We start from the raw sequence: 16,767 nt of genomic DNA, 5'->3' as shown, positions 1-16,767 counted from the left end.
TACATTTGCTGAAAGACTTCGATGAGTACAGATGTAGGCCTGCTTCATTTTACAGAGTGATTCATGATACAGACCTTGTAGGCCTCTTATGAGTACAGAACACACGGGTTGATTTTACTTAAATGGTCTGATTCCTGTGTGAATCCTCATCTTTGAACCTCAAGGGTTTTCAGGTAAAACTATGTTATGTCAAACTCCTAACGATTCACTCCATTCCCTTCTGGAACTGGAACTCTGTGGACTCAATCTTGGTTTATTAAGCAGGCCATGGTCTATAGCTTGGCACTTAAAATAGATTACACAAGAACTATTAATGACCACAGTGTCTGTTTTACAGTGCTTGTTACAGTTACAATTTTCTCACAATACCATTTTTTTTGGTTTAAAAACTCTTAGAAAGAGACATTCCATAATAGCCACAAATTTACAGATTAAATTATACTGTACTGTGATTATATACGTCTCTGGAATTTAGATGGGTTTTATTTCAACTGGCAATTTATACATGTTCACAAAATGATTTATCGTCAAGCCATATGGCTTACTGAAGTGACTAAGAGATACAAAGATAGGAGGACAAAAATCCTAACATGTACCACTTTGTATCAACAAGTTGGCCATTTCATGATGTATTGTGAAATGAAACACTGAATAATATTCCAAAATTGGGAGAAGGTGGGCAAATACAGGATGGGGAGGTGGTGATATATTTAACATGGTGCTTAAAACCTTGCATGTCTGCAGTAAGAGTTTCTTGAGGAGAATGATATTCTTATTTCTCAGGCATGCAAATGGAATTCACATTTTGAGACATTTGTAAGTTAAAATACAAATGCTCGACAGCCCAAATTTCCTGAGACATAAATCTGAGCGTCGCAGTACTAATGATGATGATGATGGGGATGAAAACATGTTGAATGCCTGCTATGAATTAGGCACCACACACACACACAGGTGTGCACACGTACATATACACGAAATTTCTGGTGTGCACGGTAACCCCATACACATTTTTCTTTTTTAAACAAATGAGGAAATTGGCCTGAGAACAACTTTCCCCAAGGTCACGTAGCTGGTAAAGAAGCTGAACTGAGCCTTCTTCATTTACTGGCCCTGCAGCAAATGTCCACAGGGGCACATGTGTTCATCTGCTTGCAGTTTAGATTTTCAGCCCAAACGCAGAGATCCTAAGCCCCTCCAAACCACTGGAGACAGCTGCCTGTAAATATCGAAGGGCAGCAGGAGGTTTCCCAAGCCCCCATCAGTGGACCATGCTGTAGTAACTTAGACCATGGGTGAGCTCTGCCCTTGGAGTCCTGACTGCTGTCCTCCAAAGTCAGCTACTTTTCTCACTTAGTTTCTCGAATTATGCAGAATTTACAACCAGACCCACAGACTGGCCGTGAGTGGAAGCATAAGTAGGGGTGGGAGACAGGGAGGTGTGATCAGTACTTTCCTCCTACGTCCTTAACACAGCCCACCGCGGTCCCTTTCTTTTGCCTCCAAGGTGGAAGGACTATCATGGCTTCAGGCCGGAAGTCTACTCAGCTGAGTAAGACACTGTGTTCTGTTGGCCTTCTGGTTACCTCAAGAGCGGCCATTCCTCACGAACTCTCCTTTTCCCTTCTCCGCACAAAAGTCCCTGAACGACCTGAGTGTGTTCCATCATGTTTCACCCGGGATAAAACACTGAGGACCCATACTCAGGAAGCTATCCCAGGTGTCTAGGAAGGCCCAGAGGACAAAGGGACCCCTAGGACTGTGCTTTCTGCACCCTCCCCATCTCTTGCATGGTCCCAATTTTTCGTCTCTACTTTGAAAACTTTCCTTAGAAGTTTGGCTGTGCCTTTACAGTGCCCAAAAGGGAGCTGTGAGCTACCGTGTTGGCTTTGAATCAAGATTTTCCTTCCTTTCTGCCCTCCCACCCCTTTCTTTCTCCTTCATTCTTCCCTTACTTCCTCCCTTGCTCCCTTTCTTTCTCCCTTCCTTCCTTCCTTCCTTCCTTCCTTCCTTTTTTTTGTGGGCCTGAGTCATCTCCGCACCATAGCTTTTTGTTCTCCTTAAGGTAACATGGGGGGGGTGTGCTTCTGATCCAGCTTAACACCGGCTCCTGGTGAATAAGCCCAAGAAGGTGTGGTTCCTTGGGCATCGTCTTAACCTCTCCTCTTTAGTCTGAGGCTACATGCTGGCCTGGGCCTTTCTGAGATCCAGAGCCCTGCTGGCTCACGACAGCCCCTCTTCCTTATGTGGTAACATCTTCCTTAGCAGCAATCCCCTGCTCTGAATCCCCTTGTGCACCCCATCTCCCTGCAGTGTGTTCAGAGAGGGACTGTTGCTATGATCCACAGTGACTCCTATCTGGGAATGATGTTCACTCAAAGCGTTCAACAAATATTTAGAGTATCTCTATTATGCCAGGAACCCCCCTAGGCACTTGGTAACACACAGCTGGAAAGACATCAATTTGCCATGATTTTGCCTTCTTCCAAAACATGACTCTGACAGAGGCCAGAATGTTTCAGAGCTGGAAGGGGCTTTCCAAATCAGCTAAGCCATCTGCCCCATTCTGCAGGTCAGTAAGCTTAGGAGCCAGGTCCTAGTTCTGCAAGGCCAGGATTCTTCATACTTCCTTGTTTGCTCTCTGGTCTGCTCATCTGGAAAGTGATGCTGTGTGTGACCTTGGGCAGCCCTTCCCCTCTCTGGGCCTCAAACCTTTGCCTGGGACATGGTGGAGCTGGATGAGAGAGAGGCCATAAGGCTCTATCCGAGCCTTTCTGGTTCTCGTCTTACGCTGCTTCTAAACACCCTTGGGGTTCATGCTAAAGCTTCCATTTGCGTATGCCACACCCTCCCAACTTCAGTATATGCTCCTGGTGGAGGGCGGGGCCCAGTTAACATCTCTGGGTCACCCACGGCACCACATACGTATTGTTTACACTGCGGGAACTCAACTGCATTGAGCTGATTGAGCCAGAAGAGGCCACATTGCTTTTTTTAAACGTTAGGCCGCAGGTGAGAACAACGCTCTTCAGATATAAGACAGCACATACTTCAACCACTCAGACAAAAGCCCTGGTCACGGGAAACCGCAAACATAGAACACCATCATCTCTAATGCAGATGTCAAGTTTTTCCTGATATCTGGGTCCAAATATAAATTCAAATATGTGTGTATATTTCACAGCTAGGATCATTCTTAGGTAGGAACCTGGACCTTGAGGCACTAATGAGTGCAAGAGTTCTTACACTTCTCTGAAAGAATTCGCATTTGACTGCTCGTGAAGTATCACACAGGGAATCAGGCTCAGACAACATCCTCACCAGCCATTTGACCACGGCTAAGTTACCTAGGCTCTGTGCCTCAGTTCCCCACCTCACAGACTGGCTATGAGGATTAAGTGAGTCAATACTGGTAAAGGGCCTAGCACAAGGCCCGGCACACAGAAAGTGCTACGTAAGTGTCCGTTAAAGAAAATAAGCCACGTTCGTGCTAACACTCACAACTGGGGCACGACCGGGAATGAACGTGTAGTTACAGATACTTACGACAATCATGAATTCCAAACACTTTCCCCGATGGTGACAGCCTGGAGTTTACTAATCTGTTCTAAGACATGCCATTTTTACACACCCATGCATGGCAGGCGAGGTTTCCCCCAGCGCGTGGAAAGACTCCCCCTGGCTATGGATACATGAAAAAGACTGAACCGCAAGGACAAAAGTGATAGTAATTCCCGAAGCCACACATTAGGGGTTCGGAGAAGATTTCAATGTCTTCAGTCTTCAGCGTGTCATGTCTTTGGTGTATACTTAATACGCAGACAACTCTGCATCGTCCGCCACTGAAGGAAAGCAGTCTCGAGGATAAATGGTGATTAAGGATTAGAATAACACACACACTGCTAACTATTCCTTGATAACGGAGAGGTCCTGGCACTACCCAGAGGCCAGAGCTCCGCCTTGGTCATGCTTCACGGACGCTGTGGTAAAACCCGAGGGTTCTGGTTCTCTGGCCAGCAGCATCTGTGACATGGGTGACTCAGAAAGGATATCCTGGGGGTCAAGGGCACCCACTTGCAAGCCATCGAGTCAAGGCTGGGACCACCCAGGTTTCACTCCCTTGGCCTTGCCTGCCGTGGAAGCCAGGCCAGCCCTCACCTCCTGAACTGAGTGCTGGGCAAACCCAGGACCACCTTCCTTCCGGCATCTCTATGCCAGGGAGTCGAGGCCTGAATCCCCCCAGGGAGCGGGCCCGTCAACCCACTCCCTGTGGTCACCTCAGTAAAGCCGAGCCAAACACCAGCCACTTACTAACCTGGGTGTGGGGCGGGGGCGGGGCCCGCATAAGCAGCGACCGGGCAGCTTCACTCACCACAGAATCATCGATTTCTGCCAGGCGTGTCCGGTGTTTCCGCCCCAAGCGCATTATCTTTTTCCACGTGTAGTAGTACTCCACGCACTGAGCCACCGTCTTAGACTTCACCTGCCGGGAAAGCCAAGTCCAGATCAGCGCAGCAGCGCCGGGTGGGCCAAGCCACAAGCTTTTGTGAAAACTTAACTTTGTAATAGCTAACAGGTGTATGCAATGCAATAAAAAAAAATGTAGATCCTAAAAACCTTCCTTCCCGTGCCTGGTCTACGTCCATCCTGTTCTCACCCCTCACCCCTGCCACACAGCTAGCCCCTCTTCTTCATTTCTTGGGTCTCTTTCCAGAATCTCTTTACGCATATACCAACGAACACAAAATATATTTCTCCTCACAAGAGGCGGCACACTGTCTATGCCACATATGTCTATGTTTCGCGACTTGATTTTTTCTTTTTCACAATATAGCCTGGAGATCTTTTTTCATGTCGGCCCGTAGAGAGCTCCCTCCTTTTTTAACCCATAAAGCAGCATGCTTTTTCATTTAATGTGCTTGAGCGTATCTGGCTCTCTGGCTGGTTGACCTTCAAAATCTATTTATGAAAAATGTTCCTTAGTAATCGAACAGGAGTATAAGGCAAAAGTTACGATGGCAAGAGCTTAGTTTTTGCAGGAAACAAACTTTGCCTTGTCCTCCCCCAAGTGGGCAAAGGCACATGTACTCTAAAGAGAAAAAAAAATGCCTTGTGGTTCATAGATCTCCAAGCTCAAGGTGGGGTTCAATAACGTGGGTTTTCTGGAGGCAGATAAAAGGCTGGCCATACTTCTGGAGGGGGGGCTATCGGTTACCCCAAACGTGAGATCAGAGGGGCACCACCCACAGCCCTGTCTTCCTGAAGTCGCCCCCTTCACATCACTGGATATCCTGAATTTCCACATTAGAGCTGCACAGGGAGTGAGGATACTGTCTCGGAGAGCACGTGATGAAAAAGCCGCATGGCGTGGCAAGCATGACACATGACTCCATCACCAGTCCACACCGTGCAGGCCTGCAAGGGGTGAGGCCTCCAACAGGTCAGTCCCGGGGGAAGGGGACTCAAAAAAGAGGACAGCATGGAAACTACTGAGCTTACGGGGGAGCCAAGAGCATGGTGGCCTCCAAGGCAGGGAAAGGCAGGGGTGAATACAGATCTGGAGATGGGGGAAAGAGAGAGAGAAGAGTCTACCCGTTCTGATTCTTGTCCATCAAGGAAGGCCCTATGTTAAGGACAGGAGACAGACACCCAGTGGGTGGTATCGGCTCGACTCACCCCAGAGCCAGTGGGAGTTATTACCTGCAACTCTGTTCTCCGTGGACCTGAACATTTTAATGACCTTAATAATACAATATGGCTCCAAGGTTCACTGATTTTCTGAAACACTCTTGGAATCATTTTAACTTTTAGCCTAAACCACCTCTTACCCAATTAAGGCCTATTAAGTTCATTATCTTCTGTCAAAGTGCTATTTCATCTGTGTAGAAAAGTTCTATTTTGTTGTGAGGTGCTGTACATGCAAAATATTATTTTTATTATTACTGTCCTGATTAGGGGCCCAACACCAGAAACCCCGCTATTGGCTAGGGGGAAGGCACCGATCTTCCCTTCTCTAACTTCCCAGGAAAAAATGGTCAAAACACAAAAAATCTGTCAAATATACATGAAGTAAATTATGTAGATTGTTAGCCAACAGCCCCAGTTCTATTTATTCTGATAGGATGTATAAATTACACGTATTTATTAAGATAAATATAACCTCCTACCACTGCTATGTCCAAATAACTAGGTTCTGCTTCTCCCTCACATCCCCAGCACCTGAGCGACCCTAAGATCCTTCACCAGAGAGAGGTGGAAGACATCCTTCTCGTGAGAGTGTTAACTGAGTACCAAATATTTCCGTATGTCTTTAGGTGTCTAATTTCCCGAATTCGATTTCAAGTGAGCGATTGGAGAAAGCATGCTTACCATCTTCTGTACAAAAATAAAGTCTTTGCTGTAAGTGGCTAGTGCTTTATTAAACAGTTTTCTTTCTAGGGATGTCCACTTGTCCGAACCTACAAAACAGAAACGTCGTAAGAACGGCGCACGATTCTCCCTACGTTCAGGTGCTGGCTTACTTCGTTACAAAACATGACTGTTTAGCAAGTGATAGAACACATATCCAACTCCCGTTTGAACAAAAAGCCAGTGTAGTGTAATGGTTAGCAACCCTGACATCTGGGTTCAAGTACCAGCTATGGCCTTGACCTTGGCAAGTTACTGAACTCCCGAGACTTGGTTTGGTGACCCACAAATGGGAATAATTCTAATTGTCCTCGGCTTTTGAGATCTTTGTGAAGGTTAAAGAAGATAATGCACCACAAGTGCTTAGCTTAGTGACTGGAAAACAATGATGCCCCACAAAGCGTAGCTACGGTTTATGCTGCAATTATGAGTGTGAGCGTTCACATGGCGAGGGCTCCTCAACATGTGGCGGATTCGGCAGCACCCCCCCCCCCCAAGATGCTCGCCATCTAGCAGGGAGACAAACCAGCAGGCCACGGTGCTCAACGCGAGCCTCGTGCTCAGGCTGGGGTCAGGTTTCCAGGTAGAGAAAACACCTGAGCTATGTTTTAAAGGACCCACAGAAAGAGTTCAGGCAAGGAGGAGATGGAAGGGAATTCTGGGGAGAAAATGTGGCTGAGGCAAAAGTGAGAGGCAACAGTGAGATCATTCATTCGTTCATTCATTCAACAGGTATTAGGTGTCTACTACATTCAAGACACTGTGCTAGGAAAAAACAACAACAACAAAAACCCTAGCATTTCCAGGTGCTTACTATGCCGGGTTCTAAGTACTTCACAGATATTAGTCATTTGGCTCCACCAATAGCCCTATTACCCATTTTACAGCTGAGGAAACGGAGGTGTTCAGAGAAGGAGCAGTAATCCAGTGTGGTTTAACTACAAGCTCCCAGTGAAGAGAAAGCAGATGAGGCTGGAGAGGTGAGTGGGACCAGCCCCTGAGAGGTCCACAGACCAAGGAGGAGAGCTCCCCCCGCCCCCCGCAGGCTGGGTTAGTGCGTCGGCGCTGGTGGCTGAACTTGATTTTCACATTCGTTTCCCCTCCATATATGAGAAAGCATGATATGCAGATCACCAGACAGGGTGGTCCTGGCCTGTTTGGGATAAGACATAAAGCTTATTTCTAGGATAAGTCCTATTTCTGGGGGCTTCAAGGAAGGCTCAATTCCTGTGGCTGGTTTGCAGAAAACTCTGCCTTGTTTTTCTGGTTTGTTGAGTTCTCCACATCTCTGATTCTTTGGACGGTATACGGTTAGGCCTTTGACATTCGTCCACTTCGCCGAGCTACGATCCCCCAAACCATAGCACTTTCCCTCCTAACCGGGATAAGCCTAGGATTTCCACGTTGCTATGGCTGACTGATGAAGATGAAAACACAGGAAACCTGAACTGTTTCTCCCATTGGAAGGTTCAGCCAAAATTAGTGAATCAGGCTCCTTGAGAGAATTTGTGAGTCAGTGACATAAACTCAGGTTTCTGAAATAAACACCTTCTCCGTGTGACTGGGTGATGCGTGCCCAAGCCAAGAGCTCTGGCTCCAGACTCAGAATATGTTCTGTGGAGTTGGGCTGGCTCAGCCCTCCAAAACACAGGGCCGCCACCACCTGATTTCTTCGGTTTGCAAGTTTATCTCCTGATTTTTATTTCCAGAAGGGAAGTGGTTTTCTGATTAATCCTCAGCAGAAAGAAGCATCTTCCACACCTTCTGGAGGCTGGGACATCTCTGGCTGTGTAGCCATCACAATAGGGAGGAGAAGAGAGGCTGGGTGTTTGGGGAAGCTTTGCTGGAGTGGACGTGAGCAGAGGAGGTCTGTGGGATTTGGGTTTCTAGAATGGTTCCGTCAGTGTTCCTAAAACTCTGTGTACTATTCAGGGCATTGGAGTGCCAGCAACCATATTCCTCTTGCTCAGGAACAGAGGTAGAAGGAGAAAGACAGAAAGGATTACCAACAATTGAATTGAATAACCAAAGAGCAGCCATGGTTCTCTTTAGGTATCCATCAAAACTGCGAAGAGGTGAGAAGAATCAGAAATACAACGGTGGAAGAGGATCAGGATGGGGACTCGTCACATCGGCTGAACCCCTGGTCAAGCGACACCTCTGCAAGTCTAGAGCCCACACAGCTCTGGGTTGCATCTCAGATGGGGAATAAAGGGACATCTTGCTGATGAAGACACCCAACTAGATCGATGAGAGTCCTTTCCGCTCTCAGCCGGACCATACGTTTCCTAAGTTAGAGTGGGGCTCTAAGACCTGGTGAGACACTAACGGGGCCATGCGGCCTTCTCAGGCCAGCACCTGAGTGGGTCTCTATGGCAGGCACACTTGCTTCCACCTTCCACCCCACGCCAGGAATGGAATCATCACCTGATCACTGCCCAAGCAGCAGTGTCAAATGCCTGGGTCTACTTGTAAGAAGCATATCCCTTCGTGCTTTGAAGAGCCTGCCAGCTGCAACCTCACTGAACGGGAAGCTTCCTGGACCATCTGTCATGGGGGCCCCAAGCCTCCTGAGGGAAGGGAACTCCCCCTGCTGATTCCTCGGTGGTTCTTAGGGTTGCTGCTCTGTGATAGGGTCTTCAGTCTTCCCATTCAAGTGTGTTCATTCTGTATCCCAGTCCTGGATTGGAAGTGGGCAGCACTTCCCCGCTCTGAGGGCTGCAAGGCCCAGGGCAGGGAGCATGTGCCCAGAGAGTAAAACATGGCTCCTGTATGAAGTCCTCCAGGTTGTGCTTTTGTGCACAAGACAGCACCGAGTACCTGTGTCTGTCCAACAACGGCGTCCATGAAGTGAGAGGCACAGGCAGGCCCAGACAAGCAAATCCATTCTTACGCTCACACCACAGCGGGGTCCATCTTCATGGCATCCTGATCACGAGATCGCCCACGGGGCTGAGAATCCACCCTTGGGCTCCTGGACTGAATTCCCAGGCCCAAGCCTAGAAATACCCGAATGTGCTCTTCTCAGATAAAGTCACTGTGCTGTGATAAAAACAGGTGACTTCAGGGACGCCTGGGTGGCTCAGATGGTTGAGCAGCTGCCTTTGGCTCAGGTCATGATCCTGGGGTCCTGGGATGGAGCCCCATGTCGGGCTCTCTGCTCAGTGGAGCCTGCTTGTCCCTCTCTCTACCTGCCGCTTCCCCTGCTTGTGCGCACGCTCTCTCTCTGTCAAATAAATAAATAAAATCTGGAAAAAAAAAAAAAAAGGAGGTGACTTCAGTCAAGAGACCCCAGTCTGCAAATCTGGTTCTGCCACTCACTCCTGTGGCCTCAGGCAAAGGTACTCAACTTCTCTGGCTCTCAGCTTCCTCTTCTCTGACAGACAGCACCTTTGGTCCTAGGCAGGTACACAACAACTGTCACTGGCCACTTGGAGAGGAGATTCCAAGTCAGCCCACAGCTATGGGATACACACTGTCCCCTGCTGACATGCATTAATGGCACTGGGGAAGACTGCTGGTCTCTGCTGGTGTTCCTAGTTCTGTGTGAGTATAATCCCACATCCTTAGTCCTGGCTGCTGGTGGCTCCCGACCCCGGCAATTCCTTCTGTAATCCCATCAAGGAAAGGCTCAGGCGTCTCGTTCCCAGAGGCTCTGTCGGTTGGGAGCACTTCATTTTTAGACAAAGTTCTAAGCCAGCCCTTCCTGGATTCTGTGTCTTGGACAAAGTCCAGGATAAAATACAAAACCGAGGCAGGGGGCTGCCTCTAACCCTCCCCTTGCTCTGCCCTTTCTTCCTCTCCAAGATCCCTGCTGTCCACTCAGCATGCACGCAGGGTTAGTGGGCTGACATTCCCCCCGCGCTCATTTGTCCTACCTGGGGATTCCTGGCTATTGGGCTCTTATCAGCGGGGGCCCCTAACAAGCCGATTAAGGCTAATTACAAAGGGCCTAATTAACTGAGGAAACTGGTGCTGGAACAGTATCCAGAGGAAAAATGTTCTGAGCTTCGGTTGCTGGGAAACAGGCTCTGGACTGTGGATAAATTTGGGGCGATCTATAGCGAACCCAGGCAATTAAAAAGAGACGTGGAGCGGTGAGAGAATTGGGCTCAGAATCTTTTAAAGAGGACCCTTCCGTCGTGCTCTCAAGACTTACAAAACTTTTGTGATGGTGCTGTTATTGCACATACACAAGGAAGACATGTGCACTGCAGGAAAAGGGGGACGGTTCTGAAATCAGATCTTCGTTTCTGTGAAAGGTTAAAAGGCTGAATAATTTTTTAGAGGTGGAGGATGAAGTTGGCTGCTGCCAAAGGCCCCCCTGGAAGCAGAAGGAAGGGAGGCCTCCTCCATCTAAATCCAGACCTCAAGCTTGTCCGCTGACCCTTTCTTTGCCAGCGTTGCGTCGGGCAAAGCTGGAGAGTAAGTATTAACTCAGGTCCTGCCCTTGAGGTGACCACTCTCCAGCCAGAGACATGAGCTGAGAATGCCTGGAAAATGACGTCACAGCTGTGTTTCTTGCAAACTATTCTCTTGAGTACGTAGTTCTGTCTCATCAAACTGGGGAGCTTCTAAGAGAACAGGTCTTCACCAACTGGGTATTTCCTCCAGGAATCCTGAAGTCTGGAGTCAGGTCAGGGCTTGGGACCCAGGAAGAGCCTGGGCTGTGGTGGGAGCCAGCAGTGGACCCCTGCACCCTTGCCAGGAAGCATAAGGCCAGTGTCCGCACCCATCTGCAGGAACGATGGTTTTTTGATGGAAAAACCAAGGATGCAGCAAGCCCCTTAATCGCAACCAGGCGTCCTCCTCACCCTGAGTCCTCCATGCTCTGGCCTTCCCCACCCAACCCAAAAGCTAGCAGGGAGCATCTGCAAACTGCTACCCACACATGGGTGGACGGTGCCAAGAGAGGGCCAGACTGTGAGCCTGGGTGTGGATTAGCACGCTGGGGGCCACTGCAAAGGCACGTTCCTTCCTCCAAGGATCTTGTACAGGGCTCCTCTGGCATTGGCAAGCAGCCTCCACATCTGGGCAAGCTGCCCACCCACACTGGTATCTCTCCTGGGCCCCAGCACTGGTCATTTTTTCCTTTTCTTAGTGAATTGCTTGGGATGGGGCGGGAAATGTCATAAGTAAAGTAGGGGAAGTGATTTTTCATAGGCCTGGGGCCGTCTGTCTTCCCCAAACTTGTAGCCTCTGACTCCAAACTCAGTTGTTCTGCCTTGCCTCCAGGGCAGGGAGCTGGGGTGGGGTGACATTGGCCACACCCACAGAGCCAAAGCCAAAGGCAATCCAGAAGACAGTGTCCCAGTGATGCTGATTTGACCTGACAAGAGTCCTACTGGAGAGCAACCCAGCAGGGCACAAAGGCCAAGGCAGGATGGGGCCGTGGGGATGAGATTCAGTGATACCCTGGAACCAAACTGAGGGAAGGAAGTGGTGGCTGATAACTAGGACATGTGATCGGGGTATACTCTGGGGCCTCCTCTGTGGCCTGGAAGGGAACTATAAAGGGATGGAGTCAGGCCAGACTTTAGGGACCAGTGACCTCTGACCTTTTTGTTCATAGTTACACCAGATTCTCGGAGGCCCAGTCTGTGATCGCTTCCTGGAGAAGGCAGATGTCTGGCAGACATATGTGAGTAACCTTTTCATATGTGAGACAAACGGCTAATGGAACACCAGCCCTTCACACCTCAGCTCCACCTCTCTTGCCTCCAAGGGCTGAAAATTCCAGGAGGCAACCGAGCACTTCCTGGTTTGCCTGTGGGGGAAGGAGGCTGAGGCACATTAGTTCGGGACCCTAAAAGACTGGTAATTTTAGCAGAGTTGAGTTTCAAAATCCTTACTATTATTTTAGTATTTTTGTTTTGTTTTGTTTGGGGTGGGGGGGCGGCTTCTAGTCCATAGCTTTCCAAATGTTATTACGTCATGACACACACAGAACAATATAATACTCGCTTGGCATGGGGGGAAGAACCGGAGGGGGTTTGGGTCTCAGACGAGGCTGCTCACAGCTGGAGCTGACCAGCCCAGAGGCGCTGGCTACCCTGAACACCCCGTGGGTGAGGGCAGCTACGGCAGATGCCTGGGAAGCCGCCTGTCACCAACTGTCTCGCCCACTATACAAAGAAGCCTGAGACAGGCTCCAGGAGGCTGGACAGCCTGTCAGGGTTTAATGGGCAGCAGATGACCCTGGGAATTAAGAGGACTGAATTGTTTCCATGGCAGATTAGGGAGAACTTCCACATCTTCCTACCCACACTCGGGGCTGACACCAAGCAGGAAGTGATGGAGACAACATGAAGAAACTGGCTGGCTTAGGCCCTAGTTAAATGATGGATTTCTTATCCCTGTGTCCGTTCTGTGCTTGCCTACTTCCGGTAGTGGCCTGTGTGCTGACAGTGACCCACAGGCAGACATCCGGGGTTGTCTGTGCTCAGGTGAGTGGCTTCTGAGGCCCTTCCCCCGCTGTGACGACAGGCGGGAAGGCTGGCTCACGAGAGGGGCACAGTAAGTGTGGCAAAGGGTGGTGGGCCCAGTGGGCTGCCCACTGAGAACACTCTAGTATTTGTAGAGCAGTGCTCACCTTAGGCCACAGCCGGCTGTCTGGACCAAGGACTGGAGAAGGTTTGACCGGGTCCCCAAGCCCACTTAAGCATTTAGCACCTACCTATGCAGGGTCTGCCCAAGGCACCAAAGGACCCTTCAAATGATTAACAATCCCAGCGGCACTGGAGTAAGATTTAGCCCCCTCTGAAATGGAGGACCCCGGAAGGCTCATGGACGCCCTCAGAATGGATGGGTTTACCCATTACTGGAAATTAAAATGTTGATTTCAACTTCATTTTGTCACCTCAGGCTCCCCGACCTGTCACCTTCTCTCTTCATGATTCTTACCACATTCAACTCTCAAAGGTGTTTTCTCCTTCCCCCTTCCTGGTGATGCCATTGTTAACCCACACCGTCACCGGACACACTGTATACGGACATGTGTGTGTGATGTGTACATACAATATACATATATGCAAGCATATATATGCACGTAGGTATGACCGTACATGCAGACGCAGATGTCCTTCTCGTGCCTTGAGTGTGATCTGCTGTTGATGACTACTTCCTCCTCAGACTGCGAACTGCATGAGGCAGGATTCCATCTATGTCTGTCTTAGCACTTAGCACAGTTTCTTGTATGCAGCAAGTACTCAATAAATAATTACTCAATAAATGAATAATAATAACTACTGGAATATGCCGCACATTGTGCTACATCTACTGTCTAAATCATCACAAAAATGCTGCAAGGGATGGAGCAGGAGCCCTGTTTCACGGGTGAGGAGACCAAGGTTCCAGAAGGCCAAGGGGTGCAGGCCAGATCTGAACCCACACCCACTGATTCCAAAGCTGAGGGGCTGCTGAGTGCTGGCTCTGTACTGTCCCCTCTGTGGTTCCTTCCCGCCTGTGCACCAGTCTCACCACCACACGTGCAGACACCATCCGCTATCACCCAGCTCTTGGCACAGCCACGAGGGGCGGGAGCCGGTACACACGTGCGACAGTACCCAGCCGACAGACACAACCGCCCCACCAGCTATGCCCCAGAAGGCCTTGAGCTCACAAGACGCCATTAGGACAGGATTGGTCGATCTACTGTTAAAAAGTGACCCCACCAAACATGCAAAGAGCCTGCTGTCAGGAAGCAATGGGTCACAAGGCTCCCGGCAACCTACCGGCATAGTGGTAATTTGCTAAAGGATGACATTTTAACCTGACTGGCTTCCGCAGCAGCAGCGTTTCCAGAGCAGCCTGCAGACCCGGGGGAGAGAAAAGGCGAGAGTCAGTCACAGGTCTATGGGCCACGGGAAGGGCGTTACCTACGGGGGAAAGGAGTCTGCACCGCAGAGCCAGGAGTTGGGGGTGCTGGAAGGAAAACCAGAGGGGGACTCCGCTAACTGGGGCTTCCTTTCTGGCCAGCACCCCACAGGTCACGGCACTCAAAACACCTCCCCCCGCCCGTGCCTGCCACCAGTTGGTCATGTCAGAGAAAAACAGGGGGCAGTGGAGACCCCACTCTTTCCATGGTGAAGGCCCCAGCTTCAGAGAGATGGTGGGGCCTCCTCTGAATGGAGACTGACTTTTTTGGGGAAAGGCTCCAAGGAAATGAGTGGGTGACTTATAACTGTTTTTGCAGAGGAACCTCATTTCATTACAATTAACATAAATAGTTGTATTAGTAATAACTGTACTATACACTGTCTTTCCAGAGAGCCGAGGTGAAGAACCCTTTCAAATATGCTTCCTTCAGCCTGGTCAACTTAAAAAAAAAAATGGTGCCTGTGGAATTGTAGATGGGAACAGTAGATGGGTTAAGGGCACAGCAAGGTCTAGAATCTTGCTTCTCAAGTGTGGTCCATGGAACAACAGCATGGATGGGCATCCACTGGGGGCTGGTTGGAAACGCAGGACCTTGGGCCTCACCTCCAGAATTGCTGAATGAGAATGTGCATTTTAATAAGAGGCCCCAAGTGACCTGTGCGCACATTAAAAGTTCAAGAAGTGCTTCTCTGCAACACTTGTCTTGAAGGATTAAGGAGAGTTCTCTAACATTCTAGAAAATCCATGGAGCATACCAATAATCTCATAAGGTAGTACTGGGACACTTGTTTACTTGCACATTTTCATAAAATCAAAAAGCAAGAGGCTAGATTTGGTACCAAAGCCATGTATTTACTAAAGGGGAAACTGAGGTTAGTGACTCAGTGCCCTTGCCAGGAGGCCAGGTGGGCAGGCATATGATCCGCTAGGATCCTGGGAAAATGGCACCAAAGGTCTGAGTGTCAAAAGTGGAAGAATGACCCCAGTTGGTACACAGCAAACCCTTTCTGTTGGTTAGGGAAGAAAGAGTTCTATGAACATCAAACTGGCTGACTTCCATAGTAGAGGAGAAAAATCAGCAGAGTGGGATAGGCGGCTTCACACCAAGTCTTGTCTCAGTAAGGTTTTCTATTCTATCACCAGAGGCCAGGTTTCTGATGTGACTCAGAAGACTGCTGAAAAGAAATTCTAATTTCCCAAGACAGATGTGACCATAATTATTACTTGGGAACAGACGCATAAACAGAAGTCCAACGGCAGGTTCTCCCGCAGGCTTTAAATCCTGACCCACTCAATGAGATAAGGAATATAGTGGCATGTTGATGGGTCCTGATCTGAGGAACTGGTTTTCTGGCATGTGGGACAACGCAGAAACTCAGGAAAATACTTTGCAGAATTCTGACACGGAGAATATGAATTGTGAAGTCTATTTTCACCGTTCCTTACCATCACATCACCTTTGGCCTCGAAAAGAGAGTGCAAAGCAAATTCAGAATTGGTCCCTCCACCGGGCAACGCACTTGAACAGCACAAATTCAGGAGATTCTCCACTGTTGGGGACAATGAGAAGCCACTGCATCAGAGAGAGCTTGGTCTCATGGACCAACACATGCAGCCTGGAGCCAGAGACCCCTGTGAGAGGATCAAGCCCTTCCCACCCAGTTCTTCCCACATGCCGATACCTCTTTGCTGGAGGTCATGGTTTTCCAGCTCTGGCCAGGGCTTCCATACCAGCGTGGCCTTGTGTGTGTCCTGGGCCAAGGCAGAGACATCCTGAAGTTCTGGGATCTCTGCTTGGAACCTCAAGCCAATGTTGATGCGTCTTTAAGGACAAAAACGAAAACAACAGTGTGGTCTTCAATTTGAGGTCAAGAGAAACCATCAGGAACTTGAAAAAGAAGGAAACCAGTTCCTTCTGCAAGAAGAATGCAGGGGCATTTCCTCAGAGTGTGATCCTAAGATTCCAGGCATGGCCTTTTCACTGGGAGAAGGAACAGCTTTAAGACTGGGGAGAGATGCTGCAGGGCGTGGGGGAGAAGTCTGCCTGGAGTGTCATAGCTCGCTGTAACTCAGACAGGGAGGCTGCTAATTGCAAGGCAACAGCTGCCCAGAGTATGGCTGCTGGCACCATTTAACCAGGAAAAATGGAACAAACATAATGTGCTTATTGTATTTGTTATCCCTTTCAGGCCACTTTCACGTAAATCATCCCATCTGAATCTCACAAAGACCTGTGATGTAAGCGAGGCAGTGATAATTATTCTCACTTAATAGGTGAGTTAACTAAAGCCTAGAAAGGTTGGGGCGCCTGGGGGGCTCAGTTGGTTAAAAGTCTGCCTTCAGCTCAGGTCATGATCTCAGGGTCCCGGGATTGAGCCCCGCATCGGGCTCCCTGCTCAGCAGGGTGCCAGCCTCTCCCTCTGCCCTCCCCATTCCCACCCCTGTGCATGCACGCGTGCTCTCTCTCTCTCAAATAAATAA

At 49.2% G+C, this 16,767-nt stretch overlaps 1 protein-coding gene across 9 annotated transcripts in view; it reads right to left on the bottom strand.

Annotated features, from left to right (window-relative positions):
- Positions 1 to 16,767, bottom strand: part of TRERF1 (transcriptional regulating factor 1) — a 206,294-nt gene that overhangs the window by 18,094 nt on the left and 171,433 nt on the right. For 5 of the 9 annotated variants that reach the window (XM_087857120.1, XM_087857119.1, XM_087857121.1 and 2 more), the window contains 5 exons: positions 15,969 to 16,108; positions 15,733 to 15,836; positions 14,142 to 14,217; positions 6,370 to 6,458; positions 4,316 to 4,483 (listed from right to left, as the gene is read on the bottom strand). In XM_087857120.1, the coding sequence (XP_087713246.1) occupies positions 4,316 to 4,483; positions 6,370 to 6,458; positions 14,142 to 14,217; positions 15,733 to 15,836; positions 15,969 to 16,108 (577 nt within the window). The remainder of the gene's footprint in view (positions 1 to 4,315; positions 4,484 to 6,369; positions 6,459 to 14,141; positions 14,218 to 15,732; positions 15,837 to 15,968; positions 16,109 to 16,767) is intronic. The other 4 variants (XM_087857123.1, XM_087857126.1, XM_087857124.1 and 1 more) reach the window with 1 other exon arrangement.

The sequence above is a fragment of the Ursus americanus genome, chromosome 29 (assembly GCF_024610735.1).
Source record: "Ursus americanus isolate L20-20 chromosome 29, mUrsAme1.1.p, whole genome shotgun sequence".
NCBI classification, from domain to species: Eukaryota; Metazoa; Chordata; class Mammalia; order Carnivora; family Ursidae; genus Ursus; species Ursus americanus.
This window is presented reverse-complemented; position numbering and strand designations above follow the sequence as displayed.